The sequence below is a fragment of the Amblyomma mixtum genome, chromosome 3 (genome assembly GCF_055824585.1).
Source record: "Amblyomma mixtum isolate Tamu chromosome 3, ASM5582458v1, whole genome shotgun sequence".
Taxonomy (NCBI): domain Eukaryota; kingdom Metazoa; phylum Arthropoda; class Arachnida; order Ixodida; family Ixodidae; genus Amblyomma; species Amblyomma mixtum.
Window position 1 is genome coordinate 29,617,498 of NC_143014.1, and position 26,442 is coordinate 29,643,939.

The window sequence follows — 26,442 nt, forward strand, 5'->3', positions numbered from 1 at the left end:
CACCTGGACCATGCTGCGAGGGAAGGGATGAAGGAGGGAGGGAAAGAATATAGAGACAGAAAGGCACCGTAGTAAAGGGCTCCAGATTAACTTAAACCAAATGGTATTCTTTAGCGTGCACTGACATTGCACAGCGCACAAGCATTTTTGCATTTCACCTCCATCAGAATGCAATTGCCACTGCCAGGATTGGATCCACAGACTCTGTGGTGAACAGCCAAACACCACGGCTACCGAGCCATTTCGGCAGTTGGAAGTTCTTCAGCCTGCACTGAAGAGAGACTGCCCTTTGGACAAACACAAATTTCAGCATTTTTTGTTTCATAATGAGGATAATATCGGATCTGCACAGTTAGGGAGGCCAGGTAGCTAAATTGCATGCAGAGGTGTTGTGCAATCTGCACACTAATACTCTGCAAGTCAATGCATGCACTTGCTAAAGCCAGTTAGCAGTGTTCTCTGAGTGGAAAAACTTACAGCGCAAAATACGAGGTCAGAAACACGACCAGAGTACTGCGATTTCATTTCCATCACTGAAAAAAAAAAACATAAAAAAGTGGTGTGGTTATTTCTACACTTGTCCTTATGTTTTTCTGTTGCAAGTTTCCCCTGTATAAGCTACCAGGCCCAAGCTTTCACACTTGTAAGTGTTCTCAACTGGACATTTTGAGTTCAAGCAATTCTGAAAGTCAAGATTTTAACCTGATGATGATAACTTGGGTCAGGTTGATCGTTTTATCACCATGCACAAGTTTGGTCTATGTTGCTGTGCATGCTTACAAGGCAAGTTTTGCAAAAAAAAAAATTTCAGCCACTTACCCTCAGGGTACGATGAGTGATCAGTGCCAGCTGGTTCCCAGAATAATTAACACAATGAAGACGCCATGCATGCTTGCCACTGCCACTAAACAAACACAAGTAGCTGCAGTAACCTATGAATGATTGGGCAGATTCATGGCTGAGGGGAAGTACACTGTGCATCATAATCTGGGTTAGGTCAGAAGTACTTGTATTTGGGCGTGTTGGTTCATAACTTTTCAGGAGGACACAGGGGCGCAATAAAAGACACGGACATGGAAGTAGACAGGGACGAGCGCTTACTATCAACAGGCTTTATTTGACGTGGACCGTTAATATACCTTCGCTTTACCCAAGCGCCACCATGCGAATCACAAGCACGTGGGTACCAGATAACACCAAATTAAATCCAAAGGCAGGCGATTACAGAAATCTATCTAAGAAAACCATTTCAGATCAGCGAAGTATCACAGATGAATCACTGATGCAGTTATCTCCTTTTTTTTCCAGTTCCCGTTCCCGTTCAATCTGATCGCAGCTTCTCAACAATACTTTACAGTCCGATAAGCGGGGACAACAGGCGACCTTATTCTTCTTAGTGCATGTTTGGCAATGGTCCGGGAGATGGGTGCCTGTTTTCTTTAAAGAGTTCTTGTGCTCCAGAAGGCGCTGGTTGAGGCAACGTCCAGTTTGCCCAACGTAAACCTTCCCGCAAGTGAGCGGGACCTCATATACAACTCCTTTTTTGCAGGTTACGTGGGGCTTACGGTGTTTTACGCCACACTCTTGCAGTTTTTCTTTTCTTCTTATGCGTGCACACAGGCCGGACAGCTTTCGCGGAGCAGAAAAGCTACTTCTACTCCGTACTTCTTGGCCACTTTCTTGATGTTGTGGGAAGTTCTGTGCACGTATGGTACCACCTCCGGCCTTGAACACTTCGTTGGGTTTTTCACATTGCTCCGCTTGCTGCCCTTCAATTTTTTGACTAAGGACTGCGTCACAGCAAGAATGAGGGAATCGGGGAAGCCTGCCTTTTCCAGCCTTGAGACCTGCGACAAGAAGCCAGCGAGCATAGCGTAGTGACAGGACTTCGTTAGTGCAGACGAAAGACATTGTAAAGCGATAGCCCTTTTGACCGTCTTAGAATGATTGGAATGAAATGGTAGCAAATCTTTCTTTGCGCGCGGACAATACCGCCAGCAAACATGCGAAGGGTGAAATGTTAAGGTGATATCTAAAAACTGCAGTTGGTTAGCACTGCTTGGCTTTTCATGGGTAAAGGTGAGTCCCATGCCTTTCCTTCCAAACGTATCTAAAACATCAGCTAAGGCCTCGTCAAAACTAAAATCACCTTCCTTTAACAGAACCAGGTAGTCATCTACATATCTGAAGACGTGAGCTATACGGTCTGTGTCAAAAGTTTCACTCAAACAGCGGTCAACTTGCGATAAAAAAATAGTAGATAGAACCGGGGCTATGCAGGAGCCTATGCAAATGCCTTGTTTTTGAAGATAGGTACGATCATTAAAATCAATAAAATTGGCATTCAGGTAAAGCTCTAGTAATAACATGAAGTTGTCCATGTTCAAACCAGTGGCATTTTGAAACATGGTGATGCCATTTCTATCTATACAATCACGCACTGTGGTGAACAGGGGCTGGTGTGGAATAGAATAGAAAAGGTCCTTAACATAGATTGAGAAACCGGACTTAATATTCCTCGCAGACTGAACAAAGGCTATCACTTCATCAGAGTTCTTAGTGGCGTAAGGGCCTGCATATTGCAGTGTCCTGAGGTGCTTGAGTAGGAACTGACTGGCTTCCTTTTGCCAAGTGCCCTTTTCGCTTACGATGGTTCGAAAAGGAATGCTGCTAGTCTGTGCAGTTGAAGTTCCTCGCAGACTGACATGGCACTTTTCTTCACTAAAGATCTTTTCACTTCCACTGTCTTTTTAAAAGACTTAGTGACAGCGTCAACTGCCTTTTCGTTAAAAAGGCCTGATGGAATAATGAAACCGCTTTCTTTGTCTGCCTGCATAAGCTCGAGAGAATTTGCTTTGAAAAAAGCAACAACCCTTGCAGTGGGATCAGATTGGTGGTTTGGAGTACCTGTGTTACCGACTGACCTCGTGATGGTGTCGATGCCGTCCAGGAGGCAGCTTTCCTGGTTTTCTTGCGCTGTTCTGTTGGCAAGTCGTCGGTTCAGGGACAGCCATTCATAAGGCTTGAGAATGGCTGGGACGCTGAATTTCGGCCCCTCCTTTAGGACGGACGTAATCTTTTCCGGTACTTCGGCTCCTCCCAAGACTAGCACATCTTGGCGTTCCGGTGTCTTCATCTTAACTTTCTTCAATTCTTCCAGGCGTCTTATCGCTTGGTTGATGGAGCACTTCCACCAAACCTCTGTTGTCTGGGCTGCGAGCTTCATGAATTGGCGGTGTCTGATGGCCGCGAGCCACTCCTGGTTTTGGGTATAGCACGCCGCACGTAGAAGATCTTGAAGTAACCTCACTTGGTTTCATAGTTCGGACCGGAGGATCTTGCATACTCTTTTGGCGAGGCCAAAGGACGGTTTGAAAAGACCAAACAGGCCAGTGACCTCACTCGGTATGAGGTCACTGGCCTGGGTTAGGTCCTTTGGTTAGAACTCGGTTGCTCAAGTTGGCCTTTGCCAGAGGTAGAATGGCCGGGTTAGGATGGTAGAATGGTAGACCAGGATAGAATGGCCGTGCCCCCAAGCCAGCAACTTTGTACACATTTATATTATATAGTTGTCTATTTTTTCTGCTGAGGAATGAGGTATGTGGACAGAATGATGATGATGATACAAACAACACTTAGCCAGGGGAACGTAGAATAATACAGATAAATACAGATAGCACTGTAAGAAGTTTGGAGCCCACTAGCGTCTATGACCAGACATGTAGATGCCACAACCGCCCTCTTCCAACCATTGAAGTCAGTGCGGTTGTGCCAGCGCTTTCCAGATGGAAGCTACTAATCATTTGCAACTGAAAAATTAAGCTTATAAATTTTTTACCCACCGCGGTGGCCCAGTGATTAAGGCGCTCGTCTACTGAGCCGGAATACCTAGGTTCGAACCCGAATGCGGCGGCCGCGTTTCATTGGAGGCGAGACACAAAAGGTGCTCGTGTGCTGTGATGTCAGCGCATGTTAAAGATCCCCAGGTGGTCAAAATTATTCCGCAGCCCTCCACAATGGCACCTCTTTCTTCCTTTCTCTCACTCCCTCCTTCATCCCTTCCTTTACGGCGCGGTTCAGGTGTCCACCGAGATGTGAGACAGATACTGCACCATTTCCATTCCTCAAAAATCAATTTACCAATATAAATTTTTTTATGCCAGGTTCTAATACCACCACAGCAGCATGTTTCACACTGCAGAAACATAGGAAAGCTCAGCATCGAAATACCGATTGCAAAAAGATCTGCATGCATTTTATCAAACTTGCTCATAATGCAGTAAGAAGGAAAGCTGGGCTAGTTAGATTGGATTCATGGTGGAAGTAGTGCAGAGTATGAGGACACAATAAGGACAACACAACACGAGCGCTTGTGTCGCTCTTAACACCTAACAGTCCTAACAGATCTGAAAGTTGTGCATGGATTGCAATTTATTAACACAATTCCATCGCAGTTCTATTCTGATATGATTACAATTGCAATCACATTCTGTACGTCACTACAGGTAACCAGCAGGCATAAATGCTGTGAAGAAATGCATAGTTGGAATAACACATACCACTTTTTAATAAGTATGATATGTATTTTGCAGGATCCAGTCGCAGCACACATATGTACATACTTTCACTGGTGCGTAGTTCACATGTTAAAAACTCTAAACAAAGCACTGACTGACAGGCCAAGGAACTAAAGAACTATGCAGATACATGCCTGTACTTTATCCTTGTTACTTTCATGTGAATAGACTTGCACCCACAAATACAGCTCCTTGTTAACCTTGTAAACGCCCATGCCACTAAGCTCTAGGAGGTAAAATGTACCTCTCAGCAACCAAAGGTAAGTTACCAAGGACAAATATTAGTGTAAACAAACATACACAAATCTTGAGTGACACAGCAGAAACTCTGCACATACGATATGACAAAAAAAAAAATGCTGTGGCCATACACTTCCTGTAAAAGATGTGCATCACACAGTGTAAAAATAGTGAAACATTAAAAAAGCCATATATGACTAGGGCCCGAAATCTTAGGTTATGAATTGGACAGATGAAGGTACATACGTGTTCACTGTCTGCACCAAGAATAAATGCCAAAAAAAAAAAATATATAGGAGCAGCTAAATTAGAAGCTTTGCTTCACTCAAAAATATACACTGCACAGCAATGTAAAAGAAGCAGTGCCTTGATTGACATCTCACAACACAAATACAAGAAAAAAGGTCAAACATTCACTGTCTCAGCCACCAGTAGACATAAAGCACTAACTGGAAACTGTGCCACTATGATGCTTACTCTGTGAGGAAGAGACATATCGACAGTTCAAAACTAGCTTTCAGTAGATCGAATTACGTTTCTAACCATGCTTTCAGAGGATGTCAAGACAGCACAAAAACATTCCTCAGTACACCAAAGTAGAATGGACAAAAGCAACATTTTTGTGACAAATCAGACACAGAATGGGTGGACAAAAATAACAGGGGGAAAAAAACAGCACATCAGCATGCTGTAAGATGAAGGCTATTCTTACCAACCTTAGCAAATTTACAAGTCAAGAATGAGCATATTCAGAACTTCAAACTTTTAGCCCCTTGAAGTAGAAGTACATAAAACAAGCAGACATAAAATTGATTTTTGCCTCTACAATAAGGCATAACATAACTAAAGTGCACAATGCAATGCAGCACCATAAGTGGCATGCACACCGCACGACACGAAGCATAAAGACTGCATAGCACAACACTTGCCCATAACAGCCACAAGTGCCATCACATGATCACTGTTCACACAAGTTTGCCTACAAGAAATAAGGCTTTTAAATGTGCCAAGTTTGGCATTGGAAATTGCATTGAAATCTTGTAGACTCCCGGGCCCTACACACAGCAGTACTACATGGTATGGTGCCTATTTGTAAAATCTAGCCTAGCTTATACAATTAAAAAAATCAACATGACCAATGAAAGCTGGGCAGGCTCGAAGACACAAACGAGACAGGCTCCTCTTCCACCTAGTGAGATGATCCTACTTATTTTTCAGTAAATTCAATATCCCAGACACCTAATTCAGGAGTGAACAATCATGGCTCAGCTTGTTCCGCCCAAAAATGGGCACTAAGGTGTATCCACATCGGTGACTTTGTTCACAACCAGGCATGTACTCCCTATCACAGTTTAAAAAAAAACAGCCTTGTTTGATCCTGCGAACCAGCCCTGGCTTTCTGGATACACACACAAGTCTTGCATTTCTGGCTGCCCCTAAGCCTGCTACCACCACACCACACTTTGATCCACACACAAACACGTGTGTCTTCAGTACTGCATTAGGCCCACTCCCGGCTTAGAGTATCTAAGGTATTAGAATAGAACTAGATGCTTAAAGGCTTATATAAATTGCATAATATGGTAAAACTGCATAATAAGCAACACCCAACTGCATCTGGGCAGTTGCTCTAGGAGGGCAGCACTGGTAAAGCAGGCCAGCCTCTTTGACTGCGCGCCAAAAGGTAACACCGCTGCCAACAACGAGCCAGTGGCCACCAGGGCCCCTAGGACGTGGTGGAAGATTTCAGCGCCATTAAAATCTGGGTGAAGCCTTTGTTAAGTCTATCGATGAGTGCCAGCTTGAAGTTGTTGTGCTCCTGCTTCAGCCGGTTCTCCATCTCAAGCACGATGCGCACTCTCTCTTCGTGACGGATTTCTTCTTCGTTGAGAATCTGCAGTGCCATAAGGCGCTGCTGTTCGACAACAGTTTTGAGAATGTCACACGGACATTCTGAAGGGAAGCTCAGGTGTGCATGGGGATAGCTGTCGCTGCCTTCATCTTCCTCCGAGTGGTCCCCGTTCACTATAGCTACAAAAACAGCACAGAACAGACGTTCTTTCAGAAACAAAACAAACAAACTGTAAACGAGCAAGCCTAATCACAAGGTTAAAATTGACCAGCTGACACGGCTACTCCTGAAACAGCCCATTCACTTACAGTAAGTAAAACGGCTGAATTCATGGGCATGTCAATGCCTCAAGACAGCAATGCCAATGAGGTAAGGGCACCAAGGAACAATTACTGTGCACAATATTATTATTTTTTTGCAGAAGTGCGCCACATACTATTACTAGATGTAGAGATTAAAAGGGTTAAAACACAGAGCAAACTATAACCAACAGATGATACAACCACAGGAAGTCTAAATTTTGGGATGATATGAATTTTTAAGAAGCCAGAGCTGAAATGCATCATGTCCAATTTACCACATTTCTAATGAAGCAAATTATTTCTTCAAAAGTGGTGGATGGTATAAAGTGGCGAGCTGCCATGTGAGCTTGTGGCCAACCACAGCAGAAAAAGCCTTGTGTGCTGCTGTGCCCATCAAGCCAAGACTTCAGCAGTTATTCTTACAACCTGCTTCCACATGGGTATATGAGAAGCAACAGTGCCAAGTCTGCCTTTGCCCACTGAAGCAGGTCATGTGGGGAGTAAATATTTAAGACCCCACTGGCACAGCGTTCAGACAACACACTATGAGAAAAGAGGACTTTCAATTAGAGGCATCAGCACAACACATCATCACTACACATGATGATCCAGCAATTTGTGCAGCTAAGACAATCAATGATATTGCTGATGAAGTGAAAGCACAGGAGAGGTCAGACAATGACCAGTAAAATGACAGAACGCTACATGCCCCTGGCATCCTCTCACATGCTGTAAGCTCCTAATGTGAGTGGTGTCGTGACAGCATGTTATTGCACATCCTATATATAGAGCTTATTGTCTAAGGTGCTCAATTCCACAACAGTTTTGTTAAAAATGCTGTATAACATTTTTAACGAAAATTTTTCGATCAGTAGATGTCCCCATTTTATGTCTCCCAATGTGAAAGCCATGACGAGCAAGCGTGATGCCAAGTGCAAGCCAGCAGAAGTGACATAATAAAAACTAATATAAATATTACCCGCCAGACAATACTTAGGCAGTTTTAATATATAGTAGCATCCATTTCAGTTTCCACATCCAAAACTTTTACGGCACAGTGACGTACACCTCCTCGTCGAAAGTTTTAGTGGACCGTGGTCACCACTTCAACCACAAAGTGCAAATCAATGCGGCACTCTCTATACTCCGTTTCGTACATAGCAGTAAATGCTGCCAAAAGCTAGCATGTCTTTTTGTGCAGGCTAAGTCCATGCTCAAAAAGTAGTTCGCCATACACTCAAAGTGAAGACAGGCATAACATAAGAGTAGCGCAAAACCAGGACGACGGACTCCGTCCTTAGTACTCCATCCATTTCTTTGTCTAAAGGAGAGCTGGCCTTCTTGGGTTCAAAACATCCGTGATCTCCCATTTTTATTGCATTTTTTTCTCGCACCTTTTTTGTTATTTATTTTTTCTCTTAGGTCAGTGCATGCGCTACTTTTGCTCAGGTTCCGTTCACTTGGTTGGTTTTGGCTTTCTTCGTCAGTCGGAAGTTAGCGCCTGTGTTGTTGGTGTGTGTTCTCTTCCCTTTTGTCCGTCGTCCTGGTTTTGCGCTGCTCTTATGTTATGGATCAATACCGACTTGCCCAAATTTCCACCCTGAAGACAGGCATATTTAGTTGCGACAAATCTCAAGTACCATGGCTGGCAACCCCCTGCTCTCAGGGCTGGATTATCCAGAGTTCAAAGGGTTTAAATGAACTGTGCCCTCAGGGCTTCGCTGATCGCCAAGTTTGATCCTTTCCATGCTGCCCATATAAAGAACTCTGGGAAAGTTGTATGCGGCAGAACATCCTACCTCTCCTCTACCATGGTGGAAGAGGTTGTAGAAGCTCTTGGAACTGAAGGCCGAAAGAAAATCACCTACGAGGTTGTCAGTGCGAAGTACTTCTCTCTTTAGATTGATACTACACCTGACGTCAGTCATAAGGACCAGATTACAGTGGTCATTTGCTACAAGGCCAACGATGATCCGGAAGAACATTTCCTTGGGTTTTTACTCATACCAGTTACACAGGACAGCATCTCAAGAAAACGTTCGACTTCCTAAAAAATCTTGGAGTTAACTTCCAAGACTGTCGCAGCCAGTCGTACAACAATGCAAGCAACATGGCTGGAAAGTACTCCGGCATGCAGGAGCAACTGAAAAAGATCAGCCCACAAGCTAATTTTGTACCTTGCGCTTCTCACTCACTGAACCTGGTCAGGGCACATGCTGTAGATTCTTGTGGGCATTCCATTAGTTTTTTTCTGGTTTGTGCAGCATCTATACATTTTCTTTGCTGCGTTTACTCATCACTGGGCTCACTCGAAACAAAACAAGGCAGTGGTCAGCTTGAGCGGATGCAACGAGGGCACTTGCGGCCGGTTCTAAAGCAATCAAAATCGCCTTGGTGGAACAATCCGATGATCAAGATGAGCGAGCAGAAATGAAGCACGAGGCAAAGCTTTTGCTGAAGACAATACAATGACCACTTTGGAAACCGTGCTTATGGCCGAGTTTTGAGATAGTGTTTTGCAATGCTTCAACGCCAACAGCAAGGCACTTCGGAGTCCAATTCTCACATTGAATTCGGCTATAAACCTAACAGAATCGTTGCGTGATTATGTATCCGGCTTTACAGAGGGCTTCAACGAAATTGAAAACTTTGCGAAGGAAGCATCGGACAATGCTTCATACAAACCAAGCACCCAAAGAAAGTGAAAACCACCAACAAGATCCGACAGCGTTGAATGGACAAGTACGACAGAGCCACAAGATCCTTCAGCTAAACTGGTCTGCGAAAACTTCTTCGTCATGACTGACAACCTCCTGCACATCCTCACAGCTCGTTTGAGCGCTTACACTGAAGTCTTCTAGCAGATTGCTGCTATTTCTGATTGGAACAGGTTTACTCCAGCACAGTAGCGGCTTCAGGCAATGGAGCTTGTGAAAAGGTACCCTTCTGATCTGGCTTTATTTCTTTTGTGATTGTGACAGACATGCTGAAACTTCTAATTAGAGAAAAGCTTGAAGTGTAATTCCCAGATGTTCTTGTTGCTATTCGCATTTTCTTGTGCTTGATGGCCATAAATTGCATGGATGAACGATCATTCAGCAAGCTAAAACTCAACATACTTCAATCAACAATGACTGCCAGCTGCCTCAGCAATCTGTCGGTGCTGAGTGTGGAGACGGAGATCCTCAGGCGGGTCAACACTGAAGATCCAATCAACAAACCCTCCCAGCAAAAGGCTCGAAAAAAGGCTGCAGGAATGTAAATACCGTTCTTCATTTGCTTAAAAGAAGAATGAAAAGAGTAGACTTGTTTTTCATATACATGCTACATTTAAAGTTGAATTTCTGTGAAATGTTTAAACATATATTTTCTTTGAAGTCAAGAGTTTGACGGAAGCCCGTCTGGTCGGGATGGAACATGATGAAAAAATAAAAGGCGACGACCAAATGAAAGATGAAATTTCATCTTTCTTTTGGTCAGTGCCTTTTATGTTTTTTATATATTTTCTTTGTGTAAAGGTGAGGGGTTTCTCTAAAAATGTAAATTTATTCGGTAAGTTCAGAGCAGCAAAGGTGTGTGAAATTTGCAAGTGCTCCCTTCATTTTTAAAAGAGGAAGTTATGTGTAATTATGAAATTATGTGTGAAAATGTATATTGTAATAAGGGAGTAATTACTCATTGGCATCCACCCGAGCGCAGCCATACGGCTACAAAGGAAAGCTATACAGCTTTCTCAGAATCTTCGTAGTTAAAGAAAAATTCTCTGGTGTAGCGGTGGTCCTGGGTTCGAACCCCGGACCAGGACGAATTTTTCTTTAACTACGAAGTTTCTGAGAAAGCTGTATAGCTTTCCTTTGTAGCCGTATGGCTGCGCTCGGGTGGATGCCAATGAGTAATTACTCCCTTATTACAAATCTACTCCACCTTGGGGGATTCCCCTAAAACATTTGACCAAAATGTATATTGCCTATTTAAAATGGGACAATCTCAGAAAAAATGCAAATACATATTACTGATTATTTGAGCATGTTAATAAAAGCTTATTTCTGTGCGAGTTCAGTACTGATCTCATTTTCTATAGGCACCACCATTTCGAAAATATTTAGCTCTTCACATGATGAAAATGTTCGGGGTAATAAACATTATTTGTTGTGCTTAAGTCAGTATATAGAATACAATATCGCAGTTTATATAAGAACACAGCCTTAGGAAAGCTTAAATTCGTCTTGCTGGACGAATTCACAAAACTGTTAGATGGTTGGCAGCATGTACTTACAGTTAGAATTTGCGAACAGCTTATGAAAAAGACCCATCTGTCTGCTTCGGCTGTGCTCACATGTGGCCAACCATTCTGCACTACCGCAAATTACTCCCCGAGAAATTTACTTTTCACGAATGTGTGTTCTGATTTTTGAGAAAGGATGTTGTGTATGTCCTGTCATTTCTCGAAGCCAGTCTGTCCACGTGCTTTACAGGAAAGTATAATCACAGGCGATGTTCATAAACAGTCTGCAGATTCTTCAAGTAAATATACCATGCGTTCTCTGTGGCAAATTCTAAAATGTGTCAAGTCTCAAGATTGACAAGAGAGCTGGAAGGTGGGGGGGGGGGGGGGGGGGGGGTGACAAGGGGGGGGGGGCTTATTTTTTTTAAAACTGGGCCTACATCAATGTTAATCCGGCCCTGCCTGCTCTTCGTTTTACGTCTTACCACGTTTTCGTTTTGCGACTCATCGAGACTTTGAGAAGTATGCATGACATGTGGTAGTATGATACGCAGCTGGTAGGGCGAATCGCTCTCACTACGTCAATGCTTAAAAAGTAGCTCACACTCAGTGAAAATTATAGTCTGAGGGCTCAAACACTGAGTGCCTCACAGCTACAACTGCAATCCCCGTGGTTTTAAACCACTCTTTGTTTTTGTCCAAAACTCACGCAGGCTTCCAGAAAAACGAATGACACATGGGGGAGTAATATGGCTTTGTGGGTGCACTATTTCCGCAGCCTCCATAGTGTTGCCTGCTATGTATTAAATGGAGTACAGTAACAAATAAAACATGAAGAACACTACTGAAAGAAAAAAAGTGCTGTGCATATAGCAACAGATGAGTAATGATGATGATTATTAATTTTTATAGCACAAGGGCAGCTTCAGCCAAAGAGTGCCGTGGCACAAGGTGTTTTCTTTTAAACAAAGTGGGAACAAATAACCACTTTCAAGCATTTCACCCCAGGGAAGCTGAGCACCAAGCCAGGGGAGAAGCTTGTACCCATTGTATCACCGGTGGATACCCGGTGGCATTGGCAATTGAACCCCAACAAATGAGCAACACTTTGCCGAGGATGGCCATGTGGAGGATACACCGATGATGATAACGTTGGACCAAAAGACGGCATTTCAGCTTGTTCTATGCTAATTTAAATTCCAAATTAAATTATAAATCCTCGTTCCTTTTATACTGCAGTTCCGTTTATGTGAGGCAAGATCTTTTCATTTCCATCATAATCTCATGACACATATTGAGCACTGGTCGGCTATATTAAAATTTAACACTGTTTGTGGCTGAAAGGTCCACTGTAACGAAGCACAAACCAGCTTAATGGCCTCTTAACTCCCTACCAGACACATTTTTTCCTTGTAAATGGTACCAAAATGGTCATTGTCTACCTATACTGTCATTTATCTACAAACCAAAAAAATGCTTTGGACGAGCCTTAATTGTCTTAAACTGGGCATAGAGCGCCAGAATACACAGACAAGCTGGACTCGTCAGGTGCCAGATACAACAGCCGGCTTATGATGAGCCCAACTCATCCAAGTCCAGTACAGGGTTAATTTAGTTCATTCTATTTGTATGCACCCCATAAACAAACCTGCAGTAAACGAAGTTAAGTCGACGGCAGAGACAGGAAGACAAACCAAACATGGGAGCTTGGAATGTTATAGTATCCGAATACCCACTGTAACCTGACTGTACTGTACCTGCTGAAAAAATCTGAAAAAAATCACTAATCTGAGGTTTGCACCAATGAGAGTTCACCGTACCAGCAAGGCAGGAAAAAATAGACCAGTCTACAATGAGAAGACCTCAAGCAATCTGTCACATGCCACAAATGCGTGTATGACAATACAATCCTTATGACTGCAGCTATGTGGCAAAACACGTACGTGCATTAATTATCATCTAACTGAACGTGCCAATTCTACCATGTGCAGCTTTGGCAATCAGACTGCGACTCTCTATCATGTTTAGAGGCACAGCACCGCTTCTGAAGAATGCATAATCATGTAAAAAAGGGCACGGAAAATCCGTGATTTCCTTTGAATCCACAGGAATGGGAAGCACACATCAGTGTGTGAATAAAACGGCTACACGTGAACAAGATCACTTATCTGAATGGTTGACGATTTTTGGAAAAAAAAAAAAGTAAATGCTAACATTTTCATTAGTGCAATGTTTTTTCCATTGTTCCTTATTCAACAGTGCTCTGCACATAAAGACCTCATAACACACGAAACAGTGATTTTAGGGCAGCCCTACGCCTGCAGGAAACTTCATTGTCCTGTTACTCAATTCTTCATCCCATTCAGCATGCACAAAGCAGCCTCTTTTGTTCAATGTGCCATCAGAGCATTTCAAAACAATTTGAAACAACACCTCCTTCTTAATCCCCTCCCACAACTACAGCAGCTCAACCCAGAACTTTAGCTAACAACGTACATTTCATACACACTTTAAAGTTACCATTCCAACTGGCTACCACTATTTTGCTTCCATACACAGTGGTCATCCTTAAGATTTTTTTTTCACTGCATTATATTTTACTGACAACCTTAATGACTGACTGAAGAATGCTGACAAGGTTGAGTGTGCACTAGCAGTTGTGGTGAGTTTTCACAACAGCATGTCGCTACAATGTACAGCGCTTGGCCATACAAGACCTGAGTAAAGTATTGTACTTACTCAAAACTAAGCCGATGGTTTTTACAAAAACCCCAGACCCACAGCCATCTTGGATTCAAGCATGTGGCTCCACCAATGCCATCACTGCCCCATTTTTTCAGTGCAGTGCTGGAGCGATACGCAGTGTGCCTTGCTCCACGATGTGATGATTGCAACTAAGTGGTGTCACTACACTGTTGATTTTAAACCCAAAAGCATAATCAGCAGTGAACAGTCCATTTAAGCTTCTAGCGCAGAGAGAGCGTGGCGTGCGCAAAACAAATGTATGTCGTTGAAGACAATGAATGCTCCGTTCAGCTCAGCGGCAAGAATGGAACTTTCAGGACTGCAAAGAGGCCATCGTGATGCTGTAGAAGCTGAAGTAACAGAGCTGAATAACACCAAGAATCGGGTGTTGTGGGAAGCGAAAAGCAACTGCAAATTATCCAAAGATAACACTGAATGAATATTCAGTTGGGCTCATAGTAAGTATTGACACGACCTATTATTAAACACGTTGTTTCAGTTTTGGCTAGTCCTTTTTTTGTCGGCCTACATTCGAGGGTTTTTTTGTTGTTGCCTTAGATTTGAGTAAGTATGCCGCTTTGGTCAACTCTTTACGGGAATCCCCAAGGTGGAGTAAGTTTGTAATAAGGGAGCAAATTACTCATTGGCATCCACCCAAGCGCAGCCATATGGCTACAGAGGAAAACTATACAGCTTCCACAGAAACTTCGTAGTTAAAGAAAAATTCGTCCTCGTCCGGGGTTCGAACCCGGGGCCACCACTTCACCGGCGCAGTCGCTCTGCCAAATCGAACCCCTGACCAGGCAAACCCCAGACCAGGATGAATTTTTCTTTAACTATGAAGTCGTATAGCTACAAAGTTGTGTAAGCCGTATAGCTTTCCTTTGTAGCCGTATGGCTGCGCTTGGGTTAATGCCAGTGAGTAATCGCTCCTTTAATATGCTGCTCTACGTTTCACACCAAACAATGTTACCACACACATTGAGCTCAGCATTGTACAGCCATTCATTAAGGTTTTCAAACTGTTGATCTTGTGCAAGGTTGCTCAACTTCAGTAAAAGCAGAGATTTCCAGTTATAGTACCTACCGACCTCACTTCACACATATTACACGTAACATGCAGAATACAAGAAGAGATGGAAAGAGAAAAATGGTGACATTCTCTTACAAGCTGCAGACTGGTCTGTCCATGCTTCATTGGCAGCCGCTGATTCATCAAGAGGGCTTTTCCGGCCATCGCCAGCAGATGTGCTCTCAGGCACACTGGGGTTGTCTACTTTGACGACAGAAATGTCAGGGAGGGGAACATTGACGACCGTCAATGTGGTGTCAGGTGGAATCATCCGTGCTTCTGCATTCGGCAACGACATTGGCTCTGGCGGAAAAAAAAGAGGAGGAAAAGGCAAAACCTATAGCACACCCTACCTTCTTTACACAAGCAACACATTCCTCATTTCAAACTGCCTAGCACACATCAGAGATACTCCTGGAAGATTCCACTTTAAAATCCTCTCAATAAAATTATTTCAGCACTGGGCAGCACATGTAATAAGCAAGTGAAGGTGCCGTGCACAGGTTGCTGCAATACCTTCTGAATTCGTAAAGAAAGTAAATTTTTGTTGCACAAAAATATAATTTTTCATTGACTGAAATATAGAGGTGTTACGAGGCTTATGGATGCACAGCTCAAAACTGAACTTACCAGTTCGTGATTATATGCAACGGTTGTAAAGAAATCTAGTTGCTTCAATTTTTCCATGCTCTGAAAACTTCCTTCACTCGTACACAACTGCTTGGGTGAAAATCTTGAACTGGGAATGCAAGTAGTTGCAGATGGTAACAATTAGGACCACTTGTTCCAACTAGAAATCTGTTGGCCTCAGGTAAGGTCTAACATTGAAAGCAAAGTGGACAGCAGCTGGCCTCATTTACAGGCCAATGGGAAAGCAGATGGTCCTAGCCCAGAAGCTAATTGCAACTTAAATCCAGCTGTGGTCGAAACAACTGAGCAGGTACTTTCATTTAGAAGCAAAGGAGGAGTTGAAGGGTTCTCCCTGGTACCAGTAAAGAGCAGCCGAGGATTGCACATTTCTCGCTGGTACCAGCAAGGAACCTACTGGACACTGTGACTCCACGTGGAACCACATGGAGCCAGGCTTCACTATTTGCTCTGCTGGTTACGACACCAGTCAAGGTACTATCAGCAACGAATGAAACGCGAACAAGAAAACTGAAATGGCAGCACAAAAACAACAAGGTGTTAGCTCCTGAAGAGGAAGTACAAACGAGGTTGAAAAAGAAGAGTCTTCGTGCCTTCAAAGTTAAAATAACCGAAGCAAGTACTGAGTTTCGCCTGGCTAAAAGCCTTGTATTTTGCTGTTTGTGGTTGAGTTGTCTTGTTCGCGTTTCATTTCTTGCTGATGGTACAATTGTGCGCTGTGCAATTTCAGCAAGAAATATTTGGTTTCAGAGTCTACACTTGGCGTAGGGACCAGTTTTGCTCCTACCAATATGAGCTGGGCTTCTTTGGGGCCCATCCTGACTGACGCCAGCTGAAGAGAGACCATTCTGAGGCCCACTCTGAGTAAGCCTGCTCGGGTAAAACCATTCAACTCGGGTATAGTGCAGTGAACCATTTTAACTGACACCATTTGAATTCCAGTTTTATATTTTCACCTCATTAAGTAAATATATCAATAGAAGAAAAGCATAGGCTCCTGAAAAAATGCTCGTTGCATTAATGTGATGAGTTACCAGTGCCATTTACTGATCCAAAAAGCACTGACATTGACTAACAAAACATCACTCACTTTATTTGAAACGCTGGCACCAATTTGTGGTCCCGCTTTTACACTAAAGAAGAGTGAGCAAATGGGTTTTTTCTTCCTTGCAAATTCACAAAATTCACAAATGCCCACATCTATAACAAAATGTATCACACCAGCCAAAAAGAAAATATGAATGTAGGACAGTGCATGTTTTGTGTTTTATGCCTAGCATTTTTCAACACCGTTTGTGCAGATTTCCACTGCTATGCATATCTTCAAAGATTTTAAATCCAAACTGTCAGTTCTGCCCCAATGAGAACAGCTGCCTTTTCATTCCTAAGTGCCACAGCACTTATGGCCAATCAAAAGAGCACTCTTCTCACTTGGCATTCTTGGTCACTCATCAAGCATTAACAGAAACAGGAGAATCCTGTTGTGAGAATCCTCACAACTGTTAGCATCAATGATGCTATCTTTTTAGAATGTGTTCAGAACCATGTGACTACGTGCACTACAAATTTAGGGCAATGTGCCTAGCCCCATTCAATATCTCCATTTGAAGAGTGCATCACAAGAAGTGGCTAAGCGTCACAGTTAAAAAGTGTGAAGTTAACACATATGCAAGCTTGCCACCTGTACAAAGAAAAAAGAAAACTGCTCAAACCACAATTAAACCGGAGAAACAGGCGCAAGAGCTGAAACCTTTCAATTTGTGCACTTTCAATCCCCTCCGTTCTAGTGTCTTTGCAGCACTTCAGCCCTTTAGCCAGAACCTTTTCTCCAAAGCTTTAACACAACATTGGCTATGTAAAGTTCGAAAAGGCACAAGTAAAACTGAAGAACTTAATTTACAATAACCTAACTAACAATTTATATAAATGCAGCCACCAGTGCTGTACTGCACAGATCGATCCACCAAATGGAAAACAGTAAACAAGCATACTCTCTATTTTGCGATGCAAGTTTACTAATTCCAAAATTGCTTTACAATGGTACAAAAAGCATAAACTTGCTATTATCGGTTGTAAAAAGTTCCGAAAGGTTTACAATGTGCTGCATAACATGCTAAGTTAGGGGTGTGTGAAAAGTACTTTTCCAAAACTGAATCAAATACGAACAGTGCAGCATTGCATCCAAACTGAATACGAATAATGCAGCCCGAAGTCGAATCGAATATGAATCAAATTTTCTTGCGAATATTTGCCCACTGTGAAAATATTCATATATAATAAATAATCGTGTGACACAGCTGAGAGCTACCAGAACCGCTGCTGTATGGCACTATAAATTAAAGAGATAAAGCTACAACTGTCAAAAGACGCAATACTTATCTCGACTAGTGGTACGCAGCATGATATCACATAATGACTCTATGTGGTTCATCTCATACGTATTACAAAAGCAAATTTTCATAACTAAGTGGACAGCAAACAAGCTAGTGCTACATCTCATTAGATAACAGAGGCGAGAGGTACGTATGAGCCACAGACTCCAGAGTTCGGGCATCAAGGCAGGATTTGCTAGTTTGCTCAACCTGCGTGAGCTCTGCCTCATCACCCAATCTTGGAAGCCATATGAGTAATGTCACGCTGTGGTGCTGAACTCTCCATTCAGCGCAGACCAATCGCAGCAGCATGCTGTGCAGTATTGGAGTGGGCCCCGTTTTTGGAATAGTTGTTGAATAAAATTGCAACTTGCCTTATTTAAACTTCGTGCCAATTATAAATATTCAAAAATAACTCTTTGAAAACTTAACAACAAATTCGATTAATTTTGAATAACCATGAATATGCAGCATAAGATTCGTTCAGAGGACTGAATATGAGGATATTTGATTTGCTATTAGAAAATTTCAAATATTCGCACACCTCTATACTAAAGTCAGTGAAAGCTGCTGCTGTGCTGCTGCCTGTCTTTTGCTAATGGCTAAGACCTAGAGACTGTACAGCAATCTGGGCTACCACAATGATAGCAACAAGCACACGGTCACGTGCCTGGCGCTGGTCACGTGACCAGATGTTGATGGTCTACACTGTGAATCCACCACGGACAGCTTCGTATAACAGTTTTAGCTCTGTAAAATTTTACCATTATTAACCAACAACTCCTATCTTTTGGACAGATCAGTTCTTAGAGGCATTTCAGTCAGCCATCTTCTATCATGCACCCCCAGAAGCTTGTCCATGCACAGCATTATTAATCTGAAGCATAAAAATATATTATGCACAAAAATAAACACATAGTGTTTGAAAGAGCAGTGTACTTGGTAAAATTTGGCGAGCTTGAATAGGTGTTCGACGTGGTGGTTCACCCCGAAGTACTTTGTGTACATTGTCCCAGAATTTCCAAGGTGATCGCAATGGGTTCTCGAGGCGTAGCTTGCCTTCGCGCCTGCAATGGAAAGGAGGACGTAATGTCTAAAAAAGCAATATACACTCAACATCTCACTTGCAAACACTAAAAAAAATAAAAAATTAAACCAATAGAATTAAAAAAAAGAAATCTTAAAAGAACAGAACCAAAAAATATGCACAGACATGCACAGAAACGGTGCAGATATGCACACAAAAAGTATGCACTGGAAACAAAAGGTGCCTGTGTTGTCCGTTTCCTTCTTTCTTCCGCTCTCTTCTTTGGCCTTCGGCTTTGCACTGTTTCAATCATACCTGCATAACCAACTCGCCCATCAGTTCGTGCTTTCAAAAGGTGCCTTTCACTGGCTCAGCAGTGGCTTAAGTTTTCCTTCGATACAGTCACTTTTTTTATTCTAAATTTTGCAACATTGAAAAGACTGATGTGAGATCCATAAACACACTAGCAGTCACAAGAAATGACTTCATCCATATAATTTCTTTCCAAAGAATCTGCACTTATAGTATCATAGCAAGACTTCATCCCCTGTATTGAGGTAAAAAAACAGGCACTGACATAACAGACACTTCGCAGCAAACCGATTCATACCAGACTGCTTGAAAGAAGAGACGCATACAGTTTCCACAAAGGTGAAAGTATCGGTAATTCAGGCTGTCTCATGGCACAACACTCAGCTGACAGCAGTCAGTTTCCGTCTGTCTCTGTCTGCTCTCACTTGAGGCACTCCACCATAATCCAGCTTGAAAAGCTGATCCGAGATAAATATTTTCTCCTCTAAAAAGTTCATGTAATTGCATAAAGATACAATTGACACCAAGGTGTACACTCAATGCCTGCTTGAATATAAATAAAACTACCTTCAAACGGTCTGAATGGACCATTGGCATTTTACAACTGTAGCCTTTCAGAATCAAAACAAATTGGTCGAACCAGTTGCTACCAGCTTGAAATGGGCATAAATCAGTTTAACTCTCAGCTATCCCCACTTGGTAAGGCTGCCGTACACAGGCAAGTGCCCAGGAAACGTGACAGAAATAAACACGATTTTTTCTCGAACTGGCAAAGCGCAAAACACCTTCAACATGAAAACCACCTAGACCGCCAACGAATAACTGCAGAAGACGCATCGCACGCATGACATCGAGAGGGTTTTTAATCTGAACTTATAATGCAGCACTCCTAGCTTTCAAAACAGCGCGTGACAGCAGCAGATCCGTGTGCCCCGCAAATGTTCTTCGCCAAACGAAACATTTCTCGACGACGCTATTTCTGCAAAGAGCTCGCGCCGCGATGCGCAAATGACAGCAGACAAGCGGAGAAGCAAAACAATTTCACAATGCGGCCAACTCCTACAAGAAGAGTGACTCAATCAACAGCGCTGCGAAGCGCGCAAATTCCACTCCAATCGATCGAACGCGTCAAATTCCACTTCAGGGATCGAACGCGTCGAAAATGGAACGACTTAAATTGGTGCAAACCGCCAGAAAGAAAAGAGCACGATGATACACACCGACGGAAACTGCGACCAGTCGGTTGTTTCGTTTCGAAGAAACCGGCCAAAAATGAGCAACCTCACATAGACACATATACGTCAATATCGAAGGTCAAAACAACACCATGAATTGAGAAGAATCACGTCGCACTAAACATGAGACGAGTTACGCGAAACAGAGCCAAGAATATGACAGGTGACATTCAGGGGAAAGAGGGACGCATACGGGTCAGGTCGAGGAATGTTCGGCTCGCGCGGCCGGTCCGCGCTATGACGCTGCGATTGGAGGTTCGATGTGCGCGGGCAGTGCAGCGGCAATTGCAGCGGACTGACCTGTACAAATAGGCGAGGTTTGTGATCCTTCCTTGGATCTCGTTAGCGTCCCTCTTGAAGCCCAGACCGTGCATTAGTCGGCTCATCTGCTCGAAGATGGGCCGGCGCTTTTTCGTCTGCTGGAGGTCGTAGCGGAACGACTGCCACAGCTCAATCAGCTGGTAGGTCTCCACATCACCCCAGTTTGTGGTGCGAGTGCGCGACCGGTGCTTGAAGTAGGCATTCGAAGACGTCGCCATCGCTGCCATCTTGATGCTGCGCTCCGCGCCGAGTGCGGTCGTTCCCGCATAAAGCAAAACCGGCAAAACGCACCAGCATCACAACCAGCGGGAGAGACATGGAGGAGAGACAACTACCGCCGCGACTCCAGACGGTGGTCGGGCGAAATCATAGAAACTCGGCGGCCGGCTCGGCTGACGGCTGCCGCCGTCCGTCGACGGCTCCCAACCGCTACCAGTGAGCGCCGTGATTCATGCGTTGGCGCGCGCGCGCGCAGCGCGTGACAGCAGCGCGCACAGGAGGGGCGGGCGGTGGTCGCGTCGTGCGGTATTTTTAATCGGCAAGAAATTATTGCTCAAAATTTCTTTTAGCTAGCATGAGTGCTGAATTTCATCTGCACGACGGAGGCAGCTGGAAGTGCGATAATGTCGCGGTCAGTTTAGGGCCACAATGCTACATGGAGTTATTTCTTTTAGTCGAACGTTAATTGAATGCTCTTAATATCATTTTTTCTAACGTTACTGATACGTTACTTATAAACGTTAGTCTAATGTTTTTCTGACTTTGTTGAAGCTTTTAATTGTAACAATTAGACAACCTTAAAATAACAATTTTGAAGGACCAGGCCGAGCAGCTGGGACCTTATTTGTGCACCAGCACGTTCAGTCAGCTCTACGCGAAGATTGCTACAAGGGTGACAACGCAACTATAAAGAATACCACACTCGTGCGCTTACCTGATCTATGTTTTACCCTAAATATGTTCATGCTTATACACTACCCATGCGCAGTGCCCCCAAAAGTGTTAGTGATGAATTGTTAATCAGTAGTTTTCTGAAAGCATTTTAAAAGAAGTTAAAAAGTTTTCTAAAATAATTTTGGCAGTATGTATACATAATATCTATGGCTGCCACAAGGTATACAGTTGTAAAGTTTTGTTAGTGGAAGTTTATCATTTCTACCTGAAATGTGGAAAAAAGCCATGAAACAGTGTTTAAATTAGATGCTTGAAATAAGCTTGTGCTGGTCTGTAACGTTACAATAAAGTTGTTTGAAAGCACGAATTGATGGGCGAGTTGCAAGGGCGTCCGCAGAACTTTTTCAAGGGAAGGGGGAGGGGGGGGGGGGGGGGGACTTGATGTCCAGGGATGGGAGAGGCGGTAGGTTTATAGTTGTTTTCTACTAGGGCATAAATAACATCCGTAATTCCTGGGGGGGCAACCGCCCCCCTTCCCTTCCGGACGCCCCTGGCGAGTTGGTTATGCATGGTCCTTGACGTGTCCATAAGAAAGGAGACTAGCTTACTGTCCGCTGCCTATAAGGTATTTACCAAGATAATCGATAATCGAGTCAGGACAACCTTAGACTTCAATCACCCGAAATGATCAGGCAGGCTTTCGTAAAGGTTTATGGTTCACGGGGGTTTAATTAATTAACGCTAATTAATTAATTAACCAGCGAAAGCTGGTCTTCCGAATGTGAGCTGGACTGCGCCGCCTCCCAGACCTCAGTTGGGTTATTGATTCTTTGTATAGCTGGGTCTTTCTGGCAGGCCCATACCATATGGTATATGTCGGCCGCTTCACCGCAGAAGGAGCAATGCGGATCGTCAAGATTTATATATGTATTCGATTGCAATTTCCTTACAAATGACCACTTGTTCCCTTTTTAGGTTTTTGTGCGGTTCGGTGTATACTTTCCTCGTTAATCTCAAATGTTGCAGTTAATCCCTATAGCTTAATAGTGGTTCAGAATAATTATGTTCCTGCGAATGTCGGGAGACCCAGGGTAATGGCGCGCGGGCAGCGGCGTGAGCGCCTTCGTTTCCAACATCTGCAGAGTGTCCTGGAGTCCATATGACTGTGGATTTAAAGTTTGTATCTTCTTTAGTTCTCAGTATTCTGTTTACGTGTTTACCAGTCCTTCCTCTGGCATAGTTACGACATGCAGTTTGGGAGTCCGTAATCACGAGGCCTTCCGGGAAACTATCGCCAAAGCAATCACCGCCTCCTTAGCCCGGGTGACTCCCTGGCACCGAATTGATGCCCCATTAACTAATTTCGCTTACGCATCCGTGCATGCTATGGTTGATATCCCGTTGAGCGGTCCGGCCGCGTCCACGTTAATTGCCTCTTCCATCCTCTTCCATGGCGTTCGCCCTAGCCTTTCTTCTTTTCCTTTGAAATTCGGGGTGCAAATTTCTCGGAATGGTCTGCACTTCGATCTTGCTTCTAAGCTGGTCTTCCGTTGCTCTCTGTTCTCCGTAGACCAAATGCATGGGAGCCCTATCCTAACGAGTGTGTCCCTTCCTGTCGTGCTTCCTGATAGCCGTATCCTCTGCGATATCGTGTAGCCTTCAATAACTTCGTTTACATGAATGCCCATGTTCAGTAGTCTTTCTGTTCCTGTGTTGACCGGGATACCAAGTGGTCTTTTATACACTTTGCGTATTGTGACGTCCAACTTGTTCCTCTCACTTTTCTTCCATTTCAGATATGGTGCTGTGTAAGGGATCCTGCTCACAATAAAAGCCTGTATTAACTTTATGGTTTCCTTTTATTGAAGTCCATGCTTGTGGTTTGATACCCTACTAATCATTCTTGTCCCTTGTTCAGTTGTTGCTTGCAATCACATAATCCCTTCCGCGTTGTTGCCCTTGCTGTCTATTAACAGACCTAAGATTTTCGCAAGTGGTACCTCTTGAATTTGCGCTACCCCCACATATAATATAACAGGGTCAGAGTCTCCTTTCTTCTTAAATATTAGTAACTGCGATCTGCTGAGTGCGCATTGGAGTCCACACGTATTGTTGCACGGTATTCGCCGCACGTTGTAGTATTTCCTGTATGCTCCCAGTTGACTCTCCGCAGGTCCAATTCATAATGTCGTCAGCAATAGGGCAATGTTGACGAGCAAAGGGGACAGCACTGCCCCCTGTGGTGTGCCCCTACTTCCCAGTCTTGTGTATTCTGACTTCAATTCTCCGACATTGAGCCCAACAGCTCGGTTCAATAGAAATTCTTTGCCACTGCAGTGGGTGTAGTCTGGCTGATGATGATGATGATTTGTGCAGTAATTACTGGTGCCTTAACTAGGCGTGATAATATATAGGCCAAGATAAGCTCTACGTAATTTTTCACCACACATATTTAACGAAAAAAAAGATGGTTGGTTTGGTTTATGGGGTTTAACGTCCCAAAGCGACTACGGCTATGAGAGACGCCGTAGTGGAGGGCTCCGGAAATTTCGACCACCTGGGGTTCTTTAACGTGCACTGACATCGCACAGTACACGGGCCTCTAGAATTTCTCCTCCAAAGAAATTCGACCGCCGCGGCCGGGATCGAACCCGCGTCTTTCGGGTCAGCAGCCGAGCACCATAACCGCTGAGCCACCGCGGCTGCTAACGGAAAAAAGAATAGAATTAGTAGCCAACGATATTCACCAAACAATGTAAAAAAAACGAGTATTGTATTCTGAAATAAAAAAAGGAAAAAATCCGTCAAATTTCAACAAATAAAAAACCGGAAAGTCCACTCACTATAGTTATCAGGAGAGACGCATTACTCTGTTTATTTTATTTTAGGAAGTATTTCTGGAGGGTTGCCTGTATAAAAGCTGCTAGGGCAGCTTGAATAGGCGTGCAAAGCAAGCGAGACAACAACTGAATACAACCATATACTAAACATAACTATAGTCGGATACGACTTAAGAAGGCAGCGGCTATTCCCCGCCAAAGAACCCCCCTCCAGCCAATGGCATCGGCCGATTCTCGTGACCCTGCTAGGGTGACAATGCAGGGAGCGGTGCCACAATGGAGAGAGGGGTCTATCCTCGACTACGGAGGGAGAGGACCATTCCCTTTCATCTGCCACTCCCTGCATTGTCACGCTAGCAGGACAATGAGAATCGGCCGACGCCATTGGCTGGAGGGGAGGTCCTTTGAGGGGGAAAAGCCGCTGCCTAAAAAAAAAGTATTAGAGGAATAAATAAAGAGCACACGGGTAACAAGGTTGCACAGAAGTAGCAATGCTGCAATAATGCGAATAAAAGGGAATAAAAAAAGTCGGCAGAGACAACGCTGCTTACGCGTGAGAAGGCGAAAGCCCGCCCGCTCACTTCGCGGACGCAGTCGTCGTGCGCTGTGGCGTGGTGTAACATGATGCCACGCAGACGACAATTCTACCTCTGCATTGCTCTACCTAGCCGCCGTGGTGAACCACGTGCGCGGCAGACGAATCGCAACACATCTCCCAACGCTATCGGTATATGCCTGATGGAAGCATGTCAGGCACTTATTCACGCGCGCGCTACGGCGTATCTTCCACATTTAAATACGGACTGCCCATTCCATTGTAAACAAGGAACCAATGTGGCATTCGTGGCGCCATTTCCATCATATATGACTCGGCCAGTGACTGCATTTCTCCGTTTCCAGCCCTGAAGCGAGCGTGATATGTGGCGAGGCGGAGCACAGCCGCTGCAGCGTCCAATGCGAAGGGAGGTGAGGAGGAGGGGTGCGCGTGACAGAAAAACAATTTGCTCGCTCCGCACCCGGCGGCCGCTCATGCTCGTCCTGCATACCTGAAGAAAGATGCGGCAGGTTTCGAGCAGTGTAAATATGGTATAACGGGCTTGAAAACACGACGGATCAGTTAGAATGGTGTGCACAGGAAACAGTGCTAAAAATGAACTGACGTTTACTCAATACAGAAGAGCGATGCATGAGAGCAGCCCAGAAGGGAATGCGCTTTTTTCCCTTTTCTTATTGAGGACAGCAGGCAATCATGACGCACGTGTTCTTCACAAAATATGATAACTCTTTCTTCGTGAGGGCTATTGACGTGGTGCTTGCGTTTTTTCAGAGCAATGTCGCCTCAAATACCTCTAGTCAGCCGGCTGAGACGCCTGAGCACTCGAGTGACATCAGAAAATGATGCGAAAGTGCACCTGCGGTAAGCCGAGATTCCACCTGACATCACTGCTTTGAGTGAGCTCATTCCTGTCTGGACGATGCACACTTGCAGTGAAATAAGGTGGACATTGTAGTAAACGCATGCTATTTTCCACGGGCTTCTTTTTTTCTTTGCACCATTCGCCATGCGGCACGTCTTTTGATAGTTCTTGTGGCGCCGAGAAAATCACGAACCACAAAGTGTTCGAGAACACAAAAGTGATCGATCGCATCGGACAATGGGTGAGCATTCACAGTGCAGAACTGCGACGGCGGGCAGGGGAGAATAATTACGAAAAGATTTTTACGTGCCAAAATGAAGAACGCTGTAGCGAAGGGAAGTTCCAATGCCATAGGGGTGCAT

The 26,442-nt window shown here is 44.1% G+C and overlaps 1 protein-coding gene and 1 pseudogene across 2 annotated transcripts in view; both read right to left on the bottom strand.

The window, feature by feature from the left end:
* Positions 1-317: 317 nt before the first annotated feature.
* Positions 318-5,312, bottom strand: LOC149349527 (uncharacterized; annotated as a pseudogene).
* The window catches only part of LOC149349528 (uncharacterized), a 33,361-nt gene continuing 11,468 nt past the window's right edge, over positions 4,550-26,442 (bottom strand). The window contains exons 1-4 of one of the 2 annotated variants that reach the window (XM_089578500.1): positions 20,908-21,379; positions 18,973-19,100; positions 15,110-15,316; positions 4,550-6,848 (exon numbers count right to left, since the gene is read on the bottom strand). In XM_089578500.1, coding sequence (XP_089434626.1) covers positions 6,544-6,848; positions 15,110-15,316; positions 18,973-19,100; positions 20,908-21,155 — 888 coding nt within the window. In that variant the 5' untranslated portion in view covers positions 21,156-21,379 and the 3' untranslated portion in view covers positions 4,550-6,543. Of the gene's footprint in view, positions 6,849-15,109; positions 15,317-18,972; positions 19,101-20,907; positions 21,380-26,442 lie in introns of those variants that run through there. The other variant, XM_089578501.1, reaches the window with a different exon arrangement.